Source organism: Octodon degus, unplaced genomic scaffold, assembly GCF_000260255.1.
Source record: "Octodon degus isolate 3935 unplaced genomic scaffold, OctDeg1.0 scaffold00064, whole genome shotgun sequence".
NCBI classification, from domain to species: Eukaryota; Metazoa; Chordata; class Mammalia; order Rodentia; family Octodontidae; genus Octodon; species Octodon degus.
This window is the reverse complement of record NW_004524640.1, coordinates 961,574-975,547: the sequence shown is the minus strand read 5'-3', so window position 1 is coordinate 975,547 and position 13,974 is coordinate 961,574. Positions and strand designations below refer to the sequence as shown.

General features: G+C 39.6%; 1 protein-coding gene across 1 annotated transcript in view; it reads right to left on the bottom strand.

Moving 5' to 3' along the window:
* The window catches only part of Pde3a (phosphodiesterase 3A), a 353,121-nt gene that overhangs the window by 14,936 nt on the left and 324,211 nt on the right, over positions 1-13,974 (bottom strand). The window contains exons 10-12 of the mRNA XM_023718933.1: positions 13,850-13,961; positions 1,295-1,408; positions 920-1,119 (exon numbers count right to left, since the gene is read on the bottom strand). Of these exons, the coding sequence (XP_023574701.1) occupies positions 920-1,119; positions 1,295-1,408; positions 13,850-13,961 (426 nt within the window). The remainder of the gene's footprint in view (positions 1-919; positions 1,120-1,294; positions 1,409-13,849; positions 13,962-13,974) is intronic.

The following is a 13,974-nucleotide window of genomic DNA, read 5'->3' as shown; positions in this document are numbered from 1 at the left end:
TAAAAAATAAAAACAAAAAGAATTTGCCTACAAAATTACCTGAAGGCCAATGTGAGTTTAAGCATGAGTACCAATTAGGAGGTAAATAAAAACACGTGGAGGAAAATCTGAGCGGTAAACAATGCTGGCAAGAGCATTTGTGCTTATTTCTAGGAAAGTTATTCAAATTTATGAAAGGACTTAAGTAAAGAAGAAAACATAGGTGCTCAAGGAGAAAAGTAATACTTTAATTGTATATAAATTCAAGGAACAGTCTGGAATGGTCCAAAAGAGGGGTTGTAGAATTGGATAAGAGTGGGATGAAAGACAACAAATAAGAAAACAAGGCAAACACAAACCAGAGTAGCATGTTAGATTCTTTAGAATGAGGATTGGGGGATCTCAGAATGTTTTGTTATTTGTTGTTTCTTGAATCTCATGTTTAAGGTAGAAAATTTCCAAACAATGAAATAAATCATTGCTTAGTTCCTACCGATCAATAGATATGCCTTAAGAATGATGACTATTATCATAAATATATTTCTGGGAAACATGATTTATATAAAAAGAAACCTGCAGTCTGAAAAACCTAGTGTAGACTCATTTCTCTAATTTTAACAATAAGAGACATATGTAGTTTGCCTCTTCTTTTATGAGGAGTTCATCACATGAACTCAAGTCGATTTTTTTAAAGGAGAAACTGAGGAGGGATAACAATAATTCTCCAAGGTTAAATGTTACGTCCCTGCCATGTACATCTTAGAACAAAAGTCATGTTATCATTTCAAAAGTACATGGCTCTTAAATTTTATCTTAGTTCCCAGAATAATATGGCATCTATTTAGTTGGTACCTGTTAGAAACCAGACTAATAAAATTATTCTTTTTCAGAGAAATCTCTACACTGAATTATCTGTCGTAATCAGAGTCTGAAGAGTTACCTGCGGAGCACTAGTAGCCACCAGGAAAGCGTTAGTCCTGCCTGGGTGGTCATAGTCATGCATGGCTGCAGCGACATACAGTGCCATCAACTCCAAGGCAGGGATGTTTCCAGAAAGACAGCCGTATTTATCGTCTGCAGCATTATACATTTTGGAGAATACATAGCCTATATGTCCATGCGTAAATCCACTGTCAGAATCTGAGAAGATTGAAGGAATAGAGAAAAGCATTACACATATCATTTATTTTTACTCCCTTTTAAACACATGCATGCACAGACGCACACACACACACGCACACGCACTCACACACACACACGCACACACACCCCTGTGTCTGTTTCACAAGCGGGCACAGATGTACTTAATACACACCTGAATCACTTGCTGATCCGGGGTCATTAACCACGGTGGAAAGGCCTGGAATAGGCTGTGTAGTAAGATACCAAACAGCATGTAAGACATCAGTGGCATGGATTCTGTTATGATCTGTAGCCAATGCAAAGAAATAGTCATCAACCTGTGAACTTTGGGGTCCAAGGACAAAGAGCGCCATCTACTGGAGACATGGTTTAGTCTAGTTAAAAGTCCCAGCTAAAGTCAGCCATGTTACCTAAGACAAGTACTCTATTAAGTACTGGTCTATAACTCTATACCGTCCACAGTAAGAAGAAAAATCAACACGCACAGTATTCATTATGCCTTTAGATGTTTGAAATGGAAAAATTTTTGTCCAGAGTCTATGAGAAATCTATGTATGTGCAAAACTGCTGGACTCACTCTGGAGCTTATTTCCATGCTCCTGTAGGCAGCTATGCAGAACACAGTGAAGGAAAGAGCCATGCCAGTCTTCAACCTGAACAGACCAATCATCTCAATTCCCTGAGGGTTCACATCTGACAAATGGTACCCAAATATAATTTGCAAATAAAACATAGTACTATTCATTCTTTGGCATTATCTTTAAACATACCAATAAAAAGTGAGTAGCTCTTCTTTTCATCCATAAAGCAAAATTCAAAGCCAAAATTAATTCTATCATCTGATCAAGTAATTCTAGGGTCAGTGAGATAGCTCAGATAGCCAAGCTTATGTGCAGGGACCTCGGTTCCATCCCCAGCACCACATGCTGCACCAGCCCTGTCCCCAGGGTGGGCGGACCCAGCCAGAGGCTGGGCATAGTGGTACACACCTGCAATCCCAACACATAGGTAGTACTTTGCAATTTTTTTTGGGGGGGGGCAGAACCAGGGATTGAACTCAGATCTTTGCGCTTGCCAGTCAAGCGCTTATCCTACTGAGCCATCTCCCTGGCCCCTACAATTATCTTTTTAGAGCCAGCAAGATAGCTCAGCAGACAAAACGCCTGCTTTGGCAGGTGCAGGGACCAAGGATAAATCCCTAGTCTCCCCGGGACATGCTGAGCCAGTGACTGAGTCCAGGCATGGTGGCACATGCCTATTATCTAAGTGCTGGGGAGGTTGAAAACAGGAGGACCACTATGAGTAGAAGCTCCGTAGTGAGACCCTGTACCAAATACATTTTAAAATGAAAGAAAAATACAATTATATTTATTTTTAAAAAATCTAATTTGGAAACATATTTCTAGGAAATACCTAAAAAGCAATACTGTAGAAAAGTAGAAATAATAGAGAAAGCAAATCCACTATTCATGACATTACCATAAAGAGGAGAGAGGGTCATTTACATATGCAGTTCAGGTTATCGTGAAGCAGAAGCAAGCCTGGTATTATCTTGCCTCGTCTTCATTTTCTGGTGACATTCTTTGAAGTGTTTTTTCTTATTTATCTACCTCTCTATCATACTGCATTAACTGATGTGGTTTATCCTACATGTAATGACTTTACACACATTTATTTCTTCTAAGCAGTATAATACCACTTCTTTAATACAAGAGATTATGTCTCTGAATAGTCAAAGAATCAAAAGAAGAGAAAATGAATGGAAAACAAGCATAACAGTGAGAATAGCAGGGAAACATTTGCATCCTGATTTTTTTAAAAAAGCAGACCCTTAGGGTGTGTGTGTGTGTGTGTGTGTGTGTGTGTGTGTGTGTCTGTGTGTCACTGGCAGCTCTCAGGTGCCTATTTTCCAAGCAACTCTGAAAACCCTTCAAGGAGGTTGCCTTTAAGTGTTAGTGTGTCATGAAATCTTAGGTAATCATGCCAGAAGCTGAGGAAAATTCAAGACAGGCACCCTTTAGGACCCCACTAAAGAAAGAACAGGGGCCTGGGAGATAGCTCAGTAGAATAAGTGCTTGCCTGGCAAGCACAAGGGCCTGAGTTCAATCCCCGGTTCTACAAAAAAAAAAAAAAAAAAGAAAGAAAAAAAAGAAAAAGAAAGAAAGAAAGAACAAAACTCTTTCCCTGTGTCACTGGTAGGTGTGAAGCCCTGTGTGGTTTTCACAGTCGTCATTTTATTAAGATTGAAGTCTGCACACCTGATCGTAGGCCACCCCAAGTCTGCACACTTTTGGGCACCTTACGGATAAAACAGTTACTTTCACATGTCATTTCCATGTCTGTGCCACGTGCAAAGTTGATCATGCTAGAACTTCTTGGATTTTCAACGGATTCAGCTTTTTGTTCTAGTCTTTGTTCTCCACACTACATCGCATGCTACATAAAACTGATTTTCTCATCTCGACAATAAGATGGGTTCAAAAACCTTATTTCCTTATTGTCCACATATGGCGATAAGTAGTAGTGTTAATTTCATAGGACAACTGTGAGAATCACGAAGTGATTGTATTTTAAGGTCTGCACCACAGTGTGAGCTTGCAGTCAGCGGATGATGCACGCGCTGCAGTTGATCCTGAAGAACAAGATGGCCAACTAACGTGGAGCACATTCTCACTCTGAAGATTACTGGTGAATTTGTACGAATAGGATTGAAAAACTCTAAACCTGTTCAACTAATGGGCTTAATGTTCTGACATTTCTTGTCTGAGCAATGGCACGTGGTGTCATCTGCACTTAGAACGCAGTGTCATCCTTTTGCATCACTCCTTAAAAACTGCAATGAAAATGAAGACCCCATTTCTTCTAGGTAGGTTAAATGCACAGAACACCCAAATGGCACTCTTTGGGGGAGGCAGATGACAGTGGAGACCTGAAAGAAGAAAAACAAAAACAAACAAAAAAAAGAAACCCAAACAAACCAGAGTGCCAGGTAGAAGGCACAATGCCTGGGAGCAAGCTTCTAAATTCGGCTCTTTTCCCTGGTTGCAAACTTGGAAGATGACCACACATAAGCCTTTTCCCGGACCAGTGCAAGTAAGAAAAACCCAGCATCTCCAGGGCCAGGGGCGGGCTGAGCCTGCAAAGCCATGCTATCCCATCTTGTCCCCTACCTCAAGGCTCAGCTCCTGAAGACATTACCAGAAAGTTTGGCAAACTTTCAATGAAAACACAGTCCAATTTTAGCAGATTATTGCTGAAACTATAAGCAGAGATGTGACGTGCTCACCTATGAGCTCAGTATAAACTTGATTTTAAAACTAGCCAAAGTATCTGAAAAAATAAAAACAAGAAAGTCTCCTTTTGCTCTTAGATATAGGGTCAAATTCACCAAACAAAAACACAGCTCACCAAATTCAACTGCTTAAACAAATTCTCATCAGTTACTTAAATGGAATGGGGAACCATCTGCATAGTCAGCAGACAGTAACATGTTGAGTGAACAAATGTTCACTCAGCACATGCTACGTGAAGTACTGTGCTGTGCCATGTGCCCGTATCTCTGCGGTTCTTTAAATTTTTTTTTCCTGCATTTTTAGGGAAGGGTCTACAGGGTGTACAGAGTCTCACTAGTAGATCAGACTTGTAGTGATTTTCCTGTTTACAGCCTCCCAAGTGTTGGGATTACAGGCACATGCCACCATGTCCAGTCTCATTCACTGTCTCAGTGTGCTTCCGGGATGGGGTTGGCATGGCAGGCCCGGGGATTGAACCCCCGGCCCCTGCACCTGCTTGCAGGCGCTTTAATCCACTGAGATATTTGGCCAGCCTCTGTAGTTTTGAACATCCACTTCCTGCTGACCCAACTCAGAAGTGAATGTAGTAAGAAAGAAGCCTGCCAAGTCAGTATAAGTCACTGAGAAGTTCTCTTAAGATACATGCTTAGGGATTCCTGTGCTTGCTCTAGCCACATTAGGCAACTGAAAAGGATGAGATATGCTGTCAGGACTGGGTTTGTTTTACCTCCTAACATTCCCCTCCCATCATATCTATATTTTGGATTAATTCTTACCCTGATAATTCATTCGTCTATGTGGGAAATCCTTCTTTTCTGACAGTACACTAACACACATGCAGACACTGACATGCGACACACCATGTAGGCATACATCTCTCCTCTTTGCCAGCACTGCCATCTCCTGCTTCTGTCTTAACAGTGTTGTCTCAACTCCCCCCTTCCCTTCATGCACAGAGTGGAAGTGAATCGGTATAGAGGGTTGGGGTGTATGTCAAGTTTATAGATTTTTAATTCGAAGCTTGTCTTCACCATAGGGTGAAGGAATCAGTAAAGAATAAAAGCAATATTTTAACATATTTATTTTTGCACCTGGAGTATAGCTAACAGTGTAACAGTTCTGCCCCATGACCTTGCATTCATGTCATCTTAGTATCTAGCTTTAAAATATACAGACCAGATATTCTCCTTAACTGTTTAGTAGAGTGTGAGGGGTAACTTTGGGCCATTTTCTTCTGTGGATTATGACAGTGGCCCCTGAGCTGGTCTCACTAGCTCACTACTGCCACTTTTGTGTTCTCCATAAAACTATCTCCCCAGAGACACAGTGCGACTCCCTCTTCAGCCTGTGATCTAGCTTCCCTCTGCCCTTACTATAAAAGCCACCACTGCCTCTCTCAACTCATGGTTCCACACATCGACTATCGACTATTCAACCACCCCAGCCTTGCCCTGGCTTTCAGGCTTTATTCCTGTCCATGCCTCAAGGCCTTGACATTCACTGCTTCCTCAGCCTGGACTGTTCCTTTCCTTCCTACCTTTACATCCCCTCTTCTAACCTCAGGTCATCATATCTTCTGCAACACCTTCTTCAAATCTTCCATAAGAGTCATGTTCTGGGGTGAGATGGAATCTCAGTGTTGTTTTAATCTGCATTTCTCAGTTGATCATTGATATAGAACATTTTTTCATATATTTACTTGCCATTTGCATTTCTTCCTTTGAGAAGTGTATATTCATCTCGGATGTCCAGTTTTGAATTTTGTCTATGAATTTGGGGGCATGATTTTTTTTAACTCTTTGTATGTTCTAGATAGAAGGCCTGTGTCAGGGGGATAGCTGACTATAATTTTTTTTTCCCAGTTTGTGGGTTTTCTTTTTACCCTGCTGGAGATTTCCTTTGAAGTTCATAACTTTTCAAAAAGATGAGATCCCAGTTGATGATTCTTTGAAATATTTCCTGTGAGGTTTTATTTTTGTTCATGAACAACTTAATCCTATGTCTTTAAGATTTCTACCTACATTTTCCTCCAGAAGATTTGGTGTTTCTGTTTTAATATTTATATCTTTGATCCAGTTTGACTGTAGCTTTTTTCATGGAGTTAGGCATGGGTCTAGTTTTAGACTTCAGCATGTAGAAAGCCAGTTTTTCCAGCACCATTTATTAAAGAGGCTGTATTTCTTCCAGTGAACATGTTTGGCTCTTTTATCAAAGACAAGGTGGTAGAATGTGTTTGCAGTTGTGTCTGCATCTTCTAATATGTTCTGTTGATCTCCAGATCTGTCTCTACGCCAGTACCTGCTAATTTTATAGTAGTACAGTGGCATTATAGTATAATTTCAGGTCAGGGATTGTGATATCTCCTACCTTTCATCATTTCCCAGGAAGGTATAACATCAAGAAGTCAGCCAACAACAAATGCTGGAGGGGCTACGGAGATCAAGGAATCCTTCTCTACTGTTGGGGGAAGAGCAGACTGGTACAACCACTATGGAAATCAGTGTTTAGACTCCTTCAAAAGCTAGGATTGGAGATCCCTTTCAAGCCAGCTATTCCTCTCCTGGGTATTTTTCCAGAACTGAAAACCTCATACCACAGTGATATATATTCACCCGTGTTTATAACAGCACCATTTGTCATAGCTTAACAATGAAAACAACCAAGGTACCCATCACCTGAAGAATGGATAAAAAAGATGGGGTATTTTTACACAATGGAGTATTATTCAGCTATAAAACATGATAAATCTGAGTTTTTTTGTCAGTAAATGGATTCAACTAGAGAACGTACTGTTAAGTGAAATAACTCAGACCTGCATGTGCAAACATGGTATTGTCTCCTTACTGTGAGAACCTGAAAGAGAAAAAAATGAATCTGAAGGGTACAATAGATACTGGAAAAATGGAATGAACTTATTCAAAAGGAGACAGTCACTGAGTTGAGGAGAAGGACAGGAGAGGGAGTAAGGAAAGAGATTTATCTAGGTATGTAAGCAAGATGGTTTAGACTACTGTACTATGCATTTCTGCTGGTCTATGGAAAGGAGAAGATAATAAATTATTTTGTCTCCTTTTTAAAATTGTTTGTACTTTTTCTCTTAACTTCTTATACATTTCTTTCCTCTTCCAAATTTACATGCATATATCTGGTAATATGAATAACTGGTTGGAAGACAACACTATGTATCACAACAAATACTGTGAAATTCATATGCCTCTGTTAAGTGAAATTCTGTATCACTTGTAACTTTTCCTGTTTTAACTCTAATTTGTACTCTTATTAAAAAAACATAAAAGTCAAATTCATGGTATACTCTTCTATACACTCTGTTCTTCCTTCAAGGGACATATTAAAATCTATCTCCTCCATCTCACGCTCACCTCTGAGGGCAGAGATTCTAGCTTCTCCAAGGAGTACAGACCACACACTTAACATCCCTGAGTAGAGGGACTGAGTTAATATCATTCAAAAGTCCCCACTATTTGATGCAAACATTATTTCCTATTTTTCCGCAATGCAACCCACCACAAACGTGCCCTTGGGTTCCCCCAGAAATGCTTTCCCCTCATCTTCAGTCCTTCAAATCCTTTAGTTTTCCTTGCCTACAAAATTCTTTCCCTTAAGAGGTCCAACCAAAGCCACGATGCCAAGACAATTTTAATTTCTGCCAGGGTATTTTCCCACAGCACTAGCTCATCATCTCTGCTCCACTTTTAAAGCACTTTGTCTTCTTTCCCATAACCACATATAGCACAGTGGGCATGGTGGTGCACATCTGTAATCCCAGTACTCCAGAGACTAAGGCAAGAGGATTGTTGACAGTTCAAGATCAGCCTGGTTTGCAAAGTGAGGGCAAGCCAGCCTAGACTATATAGTAAGACCTTGTCTCAAAAAGATAATAATAATAATAGATCATAATAAATAAATAAACAGGTAGGCCACATGATATATAGCAGAACTAAACTGAGAAAAGCATAGAAGATTGAGCCCATTCGCCTTGTTGATGTGAAACAGCTGCATATCATGGATACTTCTGATGCATTCTCCTCATTTCTTAAATTTGAGGAATAAGAATAAAAGAGGTTTCAAAATGGAAGAATCTACTTTAGAGATGATAAGGTTTGGAATTAGGAAAAACACCCTCAAGTGGGTTGTGGTGGTATGGGCCTGTAATCTGAGCTACTTGGGAGACTGAGGCAGGAGGACTGCAAATTGGGGGCCAAGCTAGGCAACTCAACAAGAGTCTGTCTCAAAATTAAAAAAGGACAGCAATGCAGCTTAATGCCTATAGTGCACCTGGATTTAATTCCCAGTATTGAGAAAAAAGAAAGGAGGCAAATTCAAAGACCCAGTCCAAGAATGGGTATCTGAGATGAATGCACACTTCTCAGATGAAGAAACACAAATATCAAATAAATACACGAAAAAAAAAATGTTCAGCATCACTGGTCATTTGAGAAATGCAAATTAAAACAAAACTGAGATTCCATTCCACCCCCAGAAAGAATGGCTATCACCAAACACTCAACCAATAACAAATACAGGCGGACCTGGGGAAAAAAGGGAATCCTTCTCCACTGTTGGTACCAATATGGACTGGCACAACCAGTGTGGAAACCGGTGTGGAAAGCTCTTAAAAAACTAAGACTACAGGTCCCATTCAACCCAGATATTCTCCTTCTGAATATTTTTTCCAGAAGAATTAAAAGCACCAGGGGGCTGGGGAGATCGCTGAGGACCTGAGTTCGATCCTCGGTACTGCATGCTGTGTAGGACCCATGTCATGCCACCCACTAAAACTGGGCGTGATGGCACATGCCTGTAAACCCAGCACCATGGAGGCTGAGACAGGATCACTAGGAGTCCAAGCTGCATAAGCAAGACCTTGTACCAAATAAATAAATACATACAGATTTTAAAATATCATATCTCAGCAATATATGTGTACTCACGTTATAATAGCACCATTTCTAATAGCTAAATCTTGGAAACAATCCAAATGCCCATCAACCAAGGAATGGATAAAATGGATGTGTTCTTTTTATACAACAGAGAACTACCCGCCTATAAAGAAGGATAAACTTGAGACTTTTATAGATAAATGCATGCAACTTGAGACCCTACTCATAAATGAATTAAATCAGACTGGCACATTTAAACATCGCATTGTCTCCCTCGTGTAAAGACTGAAAGAGTAAATAATATCCAAAATGGACAATAGATTCTGTGAAAGGGGAACAAACTGCTTAAAAGGAAATAACAAGATGGGTGAAGGAAGAAAAGAAGGAAAGGAAAAGTTATGCAAAAGACAGGCAAGAGAAATGTGCTACTAATTTCTGTTAGTTCATTATAGAGTACAGTTTGTAATTACATTGTTTGATTAATCTTTCATGCCTATATCTTGTAATCTTAGCAACTACCTTGAAGATAGAAATACATAGTGTTTTGATACTATGTGCCATTATTTTGGTGCTTTTCTGTTTAAAATAAAAAAGGGAGGGAACACCCCCAAAATAAAGCTAACTTGCTGATTATCTTCTTTACTAGCCAAAATGCCCAACCTAAGGGACCTACACCAAACATCGTTTATCTTCCTGTGCAACTATCAATTATACCTTAATTTATCCAAGTCTTTATGGAACAAATATATTTTATCACATTTCTGTCAGCAGTTTTTCTATTTTATCGCCTTATCTACTACTATTTCATGATATTTCTCCTCCATCTCTTTCTCCAGATTATTTTTAGTCAAGATTCACATTTTCCTCACCTCATAAAAATTGTTAAAGGTGTACTTTCAGCTAATGCTGGCTCTACATACATTAGATTTAGTGTCTAATGTATCAGTGAATTGTTATATGACAATTAATCCAACCCCATTTTTATGTTATTTTCTGCATTTTTCAGCTGCCATTTTACTATAATCATCAGAAATATAATTCTTTAGTGGTAAATATTAAAATGACTATACAACAAAATTTAATACACATTATAATTGACAACAAGTAAAACTTTCATTAGATACCATAATAGTCTAAATGTACAGAGTCAATATATGCAAAATATTTAAAAGTGATCATCAAAGTATAGTCTTCCTAAGAGGTGTGAATAAATTCCTTTCTGGGAAATGTCTGAAATTTAATAACACAAGCTGGCTTATTATAAAAATCTCTCCCAGTGGGATGAAGAATTCACTATTTCTCGAGGAAAAAAATTCACTTACAGTAATGAAAGTAAAACAAAATGTAAAATGAACAGTATAATTTGGAAACTAGAAACCTTGTACTTGAATACTATGCATCTCTTGCTATCATGTAATAATATAATACTTAGAGAATAGTTGGTATTTATCATATCAATGAAGTCTCATGTCACTGTGAACTCCATAAAATTTTTATATAGAGATATATGTGGAAGTTTTACATTAATTTGGAAACTCAGTCTGTTGACCAGCTTTTCTTTCATGTTCTCAGTGGTTTCCCTTCTGTTAAAGTTTATTTATGTAACTCCTTAACCTTGGAGAAATCACTAACGCTTCAATTACTGGCTCCAACCAAGACAAGCCTTGGGAAATACGCATTAAGAAAGCAAGGCTTATCTTTAGATCCTAAGAAGCCCTTTTTAATATCTGTCTTCCAACTCCCACTTCCTGCCAGACTTTCTCAAAGTGTCCAGTACTGTTATGCTCTGCCCTTCTCTATGCCAACTGTCTTACTTGGTCTGCAGTTTGCTATCATGGTCTTCAGTAAATCTCACGTGCAGATTCAGTTCTTCATGCTACTTTCCTACTTTACTCTTACTGGCTAAGCTTTTTCATTCTGGTGCTTCACCATGTGGATAACATGCTGACAATGAACCCCAACGTCCATATGTAACTGCTTTCACGGCATACTTGTGCCTTATTTGTGTCCTTATATATAAGCATTTTTATTTAATGTCAAGTCTGGAACTACAAAAGAAGACTTTGCCTTTTGAAGTCTGTTATGGCTTGTGCCTGGATGTCCCCCAAAGCCTCATGAGATCATATGTGGGGCTTTTTCAGAGGTGGCTGGATCTAGCTAGAGTAGATCTAGGATTAAGTGATGCTAGGATTAAGTGTGTGGGATTACTAAATTATTCCACTGATTGGCTTGACATAGTTTTGGGTATGATTAAAGCTGCTGCCAGAGGGATGGCTCAGTAGAATAAGTACTTCCCTGGCAAGAGCAAGGGCCTGAGTTCAATCCCTGGTTCCACCAAAAAAATAAAGCTGCTGCACCCAGGGTGTGAGTGCTGCCTACCCTAATGTGTGGGTAGCCTAAAAAAGATATAAGGGACAGAAACAGGGTTGTTCTCTGCGCTGCTGCCTTCTGCTTTCCATAAACTGTTTCTACACTGTGATGCCCCGCAGCCATGCTACCCTACCTTGGACCCAGCAAAGCCTGAAATAAAACCTCTACAAACTGTAAGCCAAATAAACCTTCTTCTTTCAACTTTGGGTGTGGGGTATTTTGTTGCAGAAATGAGTAAACTAGGGGCTGGTGAGATGGCTCAGTGGTCTGGGGCACCTACTTAGAACAAGCTAAGCCAAGCAAAGCACAGGGACCGCGGTTCAATCCCCCAGCACCACATGCCAGCCAGCCCCGCCCCCTGGTGGGCTGAACTTGTCACACACAAAATAAATAAATAAATAAATAAATAAATAAATAAATAATTTTGGGCTGGTGAGATGGCTCAGTGGTCTGAAGCACGTACTTAGAGCAAGCTTAGCAAAGCACAAGGACCGTGGTTGAATCCCCCAGCACCATATGCCAGCCAGTGCCACCCCCTGGTGGGCTGAGCTGGCCACACACACACACACACACACACACACAAATAAATAAAAAAAAATTTAAAAAAATAAAGAAATAAGTAAACTAATTAAGACAAAGTCCAAGATACATAAAACCGTATTTAACTTAAAGCATGATCAAAGTAATTCTTTCCTAAAAAAAATTCCAATCACTGTTATGATTCTTTTTCAGTGTATGTATTCCCTTGAAGTGCAGTTGGCTTTATATATGTCCCTGTAACTTCAGTGGCTAGGCCTACAGACATCTATTCCAGATCTATATATTTTGTAGCATTATGGAATCATTCTGTGTGGGCATTCTGATAAATGATACTTCAAATGTCACATACTGGAAATTTAACATCTTTGTATTTCAGTTTTGTTATTATTAATGGCAAACCTTAATAATAACTCAGTACTTAAATAATTGATTTTTCCCTCTCTTGCATTTTCATATTTCCCTGATTTTTAAAATGTTTCTTATCATCTTTTCATCAACATTTCCAGATGTCTCGTGTTCATTCTAGCTATTAGGTCCTCATTTCCTTGTCTCTGTAAACACCAGCCAGCTTTCTCCTTATATCGAGAAAAGCTTAACTCTTTTATTGTATTTTACTTTCTGTATTTTAGCGAAGGGTCTGCAGGATGTTTAGGGTCTCACCGTGTAGATCAGACTCATAGTGATCCGCCTGCTTACAGCCTCCCAAGGGCTGGGATTACAGGCGCGGGCCACCATGGTCAGTCTCAGCCAGTCTCCACAGTCTCAACTGCTGTCTCAATACACACCAGCCCCTGGGCCTGCTTGCTCGAGAATTTACATCTTGAGATTCCACAACAATAAACATTTAAGCTACTCAATAGAGGAGATGGATTATTAACAGCAATAAATTCCAATTTAAGACTTAATTATTTGGCAAACTAAATTAGATTACACATAAGGTAATTTTCTTTCTTTCTTTCTTTCTTTCTTTCTTTCTTTCTTTCTTTCTTTCTTTCTTTCTTTCTACTGGGGATTGAACTTAGGACCTTGCACTTACCAGGCAGGTACTTATGCCTTTGAGCTATACCTGCAGCCCTATACCTCATTAAAATGAACACCTCATTTCATCCTCATAATCCAATGAATCAGCAATTATGATCCCTGTTTTCTGGATTAAGAAATGAGGTACCCAGGGCTTGGAAGATACTTTGGCAGCCTAACCACCTGCCTAGCAAGCTCAGGGATCTGGGTTCTATCCCTGGTACTGCATGCCATGCCAGCCTCTCCCAGGTGTATCAGGTGGGCCACGGAGACCAGGTGTGGTGGCACATGCCTGCAATCCCAGCACTGGGGAGGCTGAAACATGAGGATCACCATGAGTCCGAGCTGCACAGCAAGACCCTTTGCTAAATAAATGATTTTTAGAAAAGAAAGAAATGACGTACTCAGGTTAAGACCCCAGGTTTCACAGGGCTGTGTGGAGGAAATAGAACTTGAACAGCGGCTGTCCCCCCAGGTGCTGCACACTGCAGCCATACTGAGTGTTGGCGGTGTGCAATTTTATGCTAATGATTCAACAGCCCTCTACCTCCAGCAACTATGACAGATGTGACAAGTATTATTTCACAGATGTCCCATACTTACAAGGAATGTCCCTGTATCCAATTTCCAATGCATGAAAGTAATTCATAAATTCTCTAACTGGAATTTTAAAAGCTTCGAAGAGGCCCATGTCTTCAAAAAGTCTGTATGAGACCTGCAAACCAAAA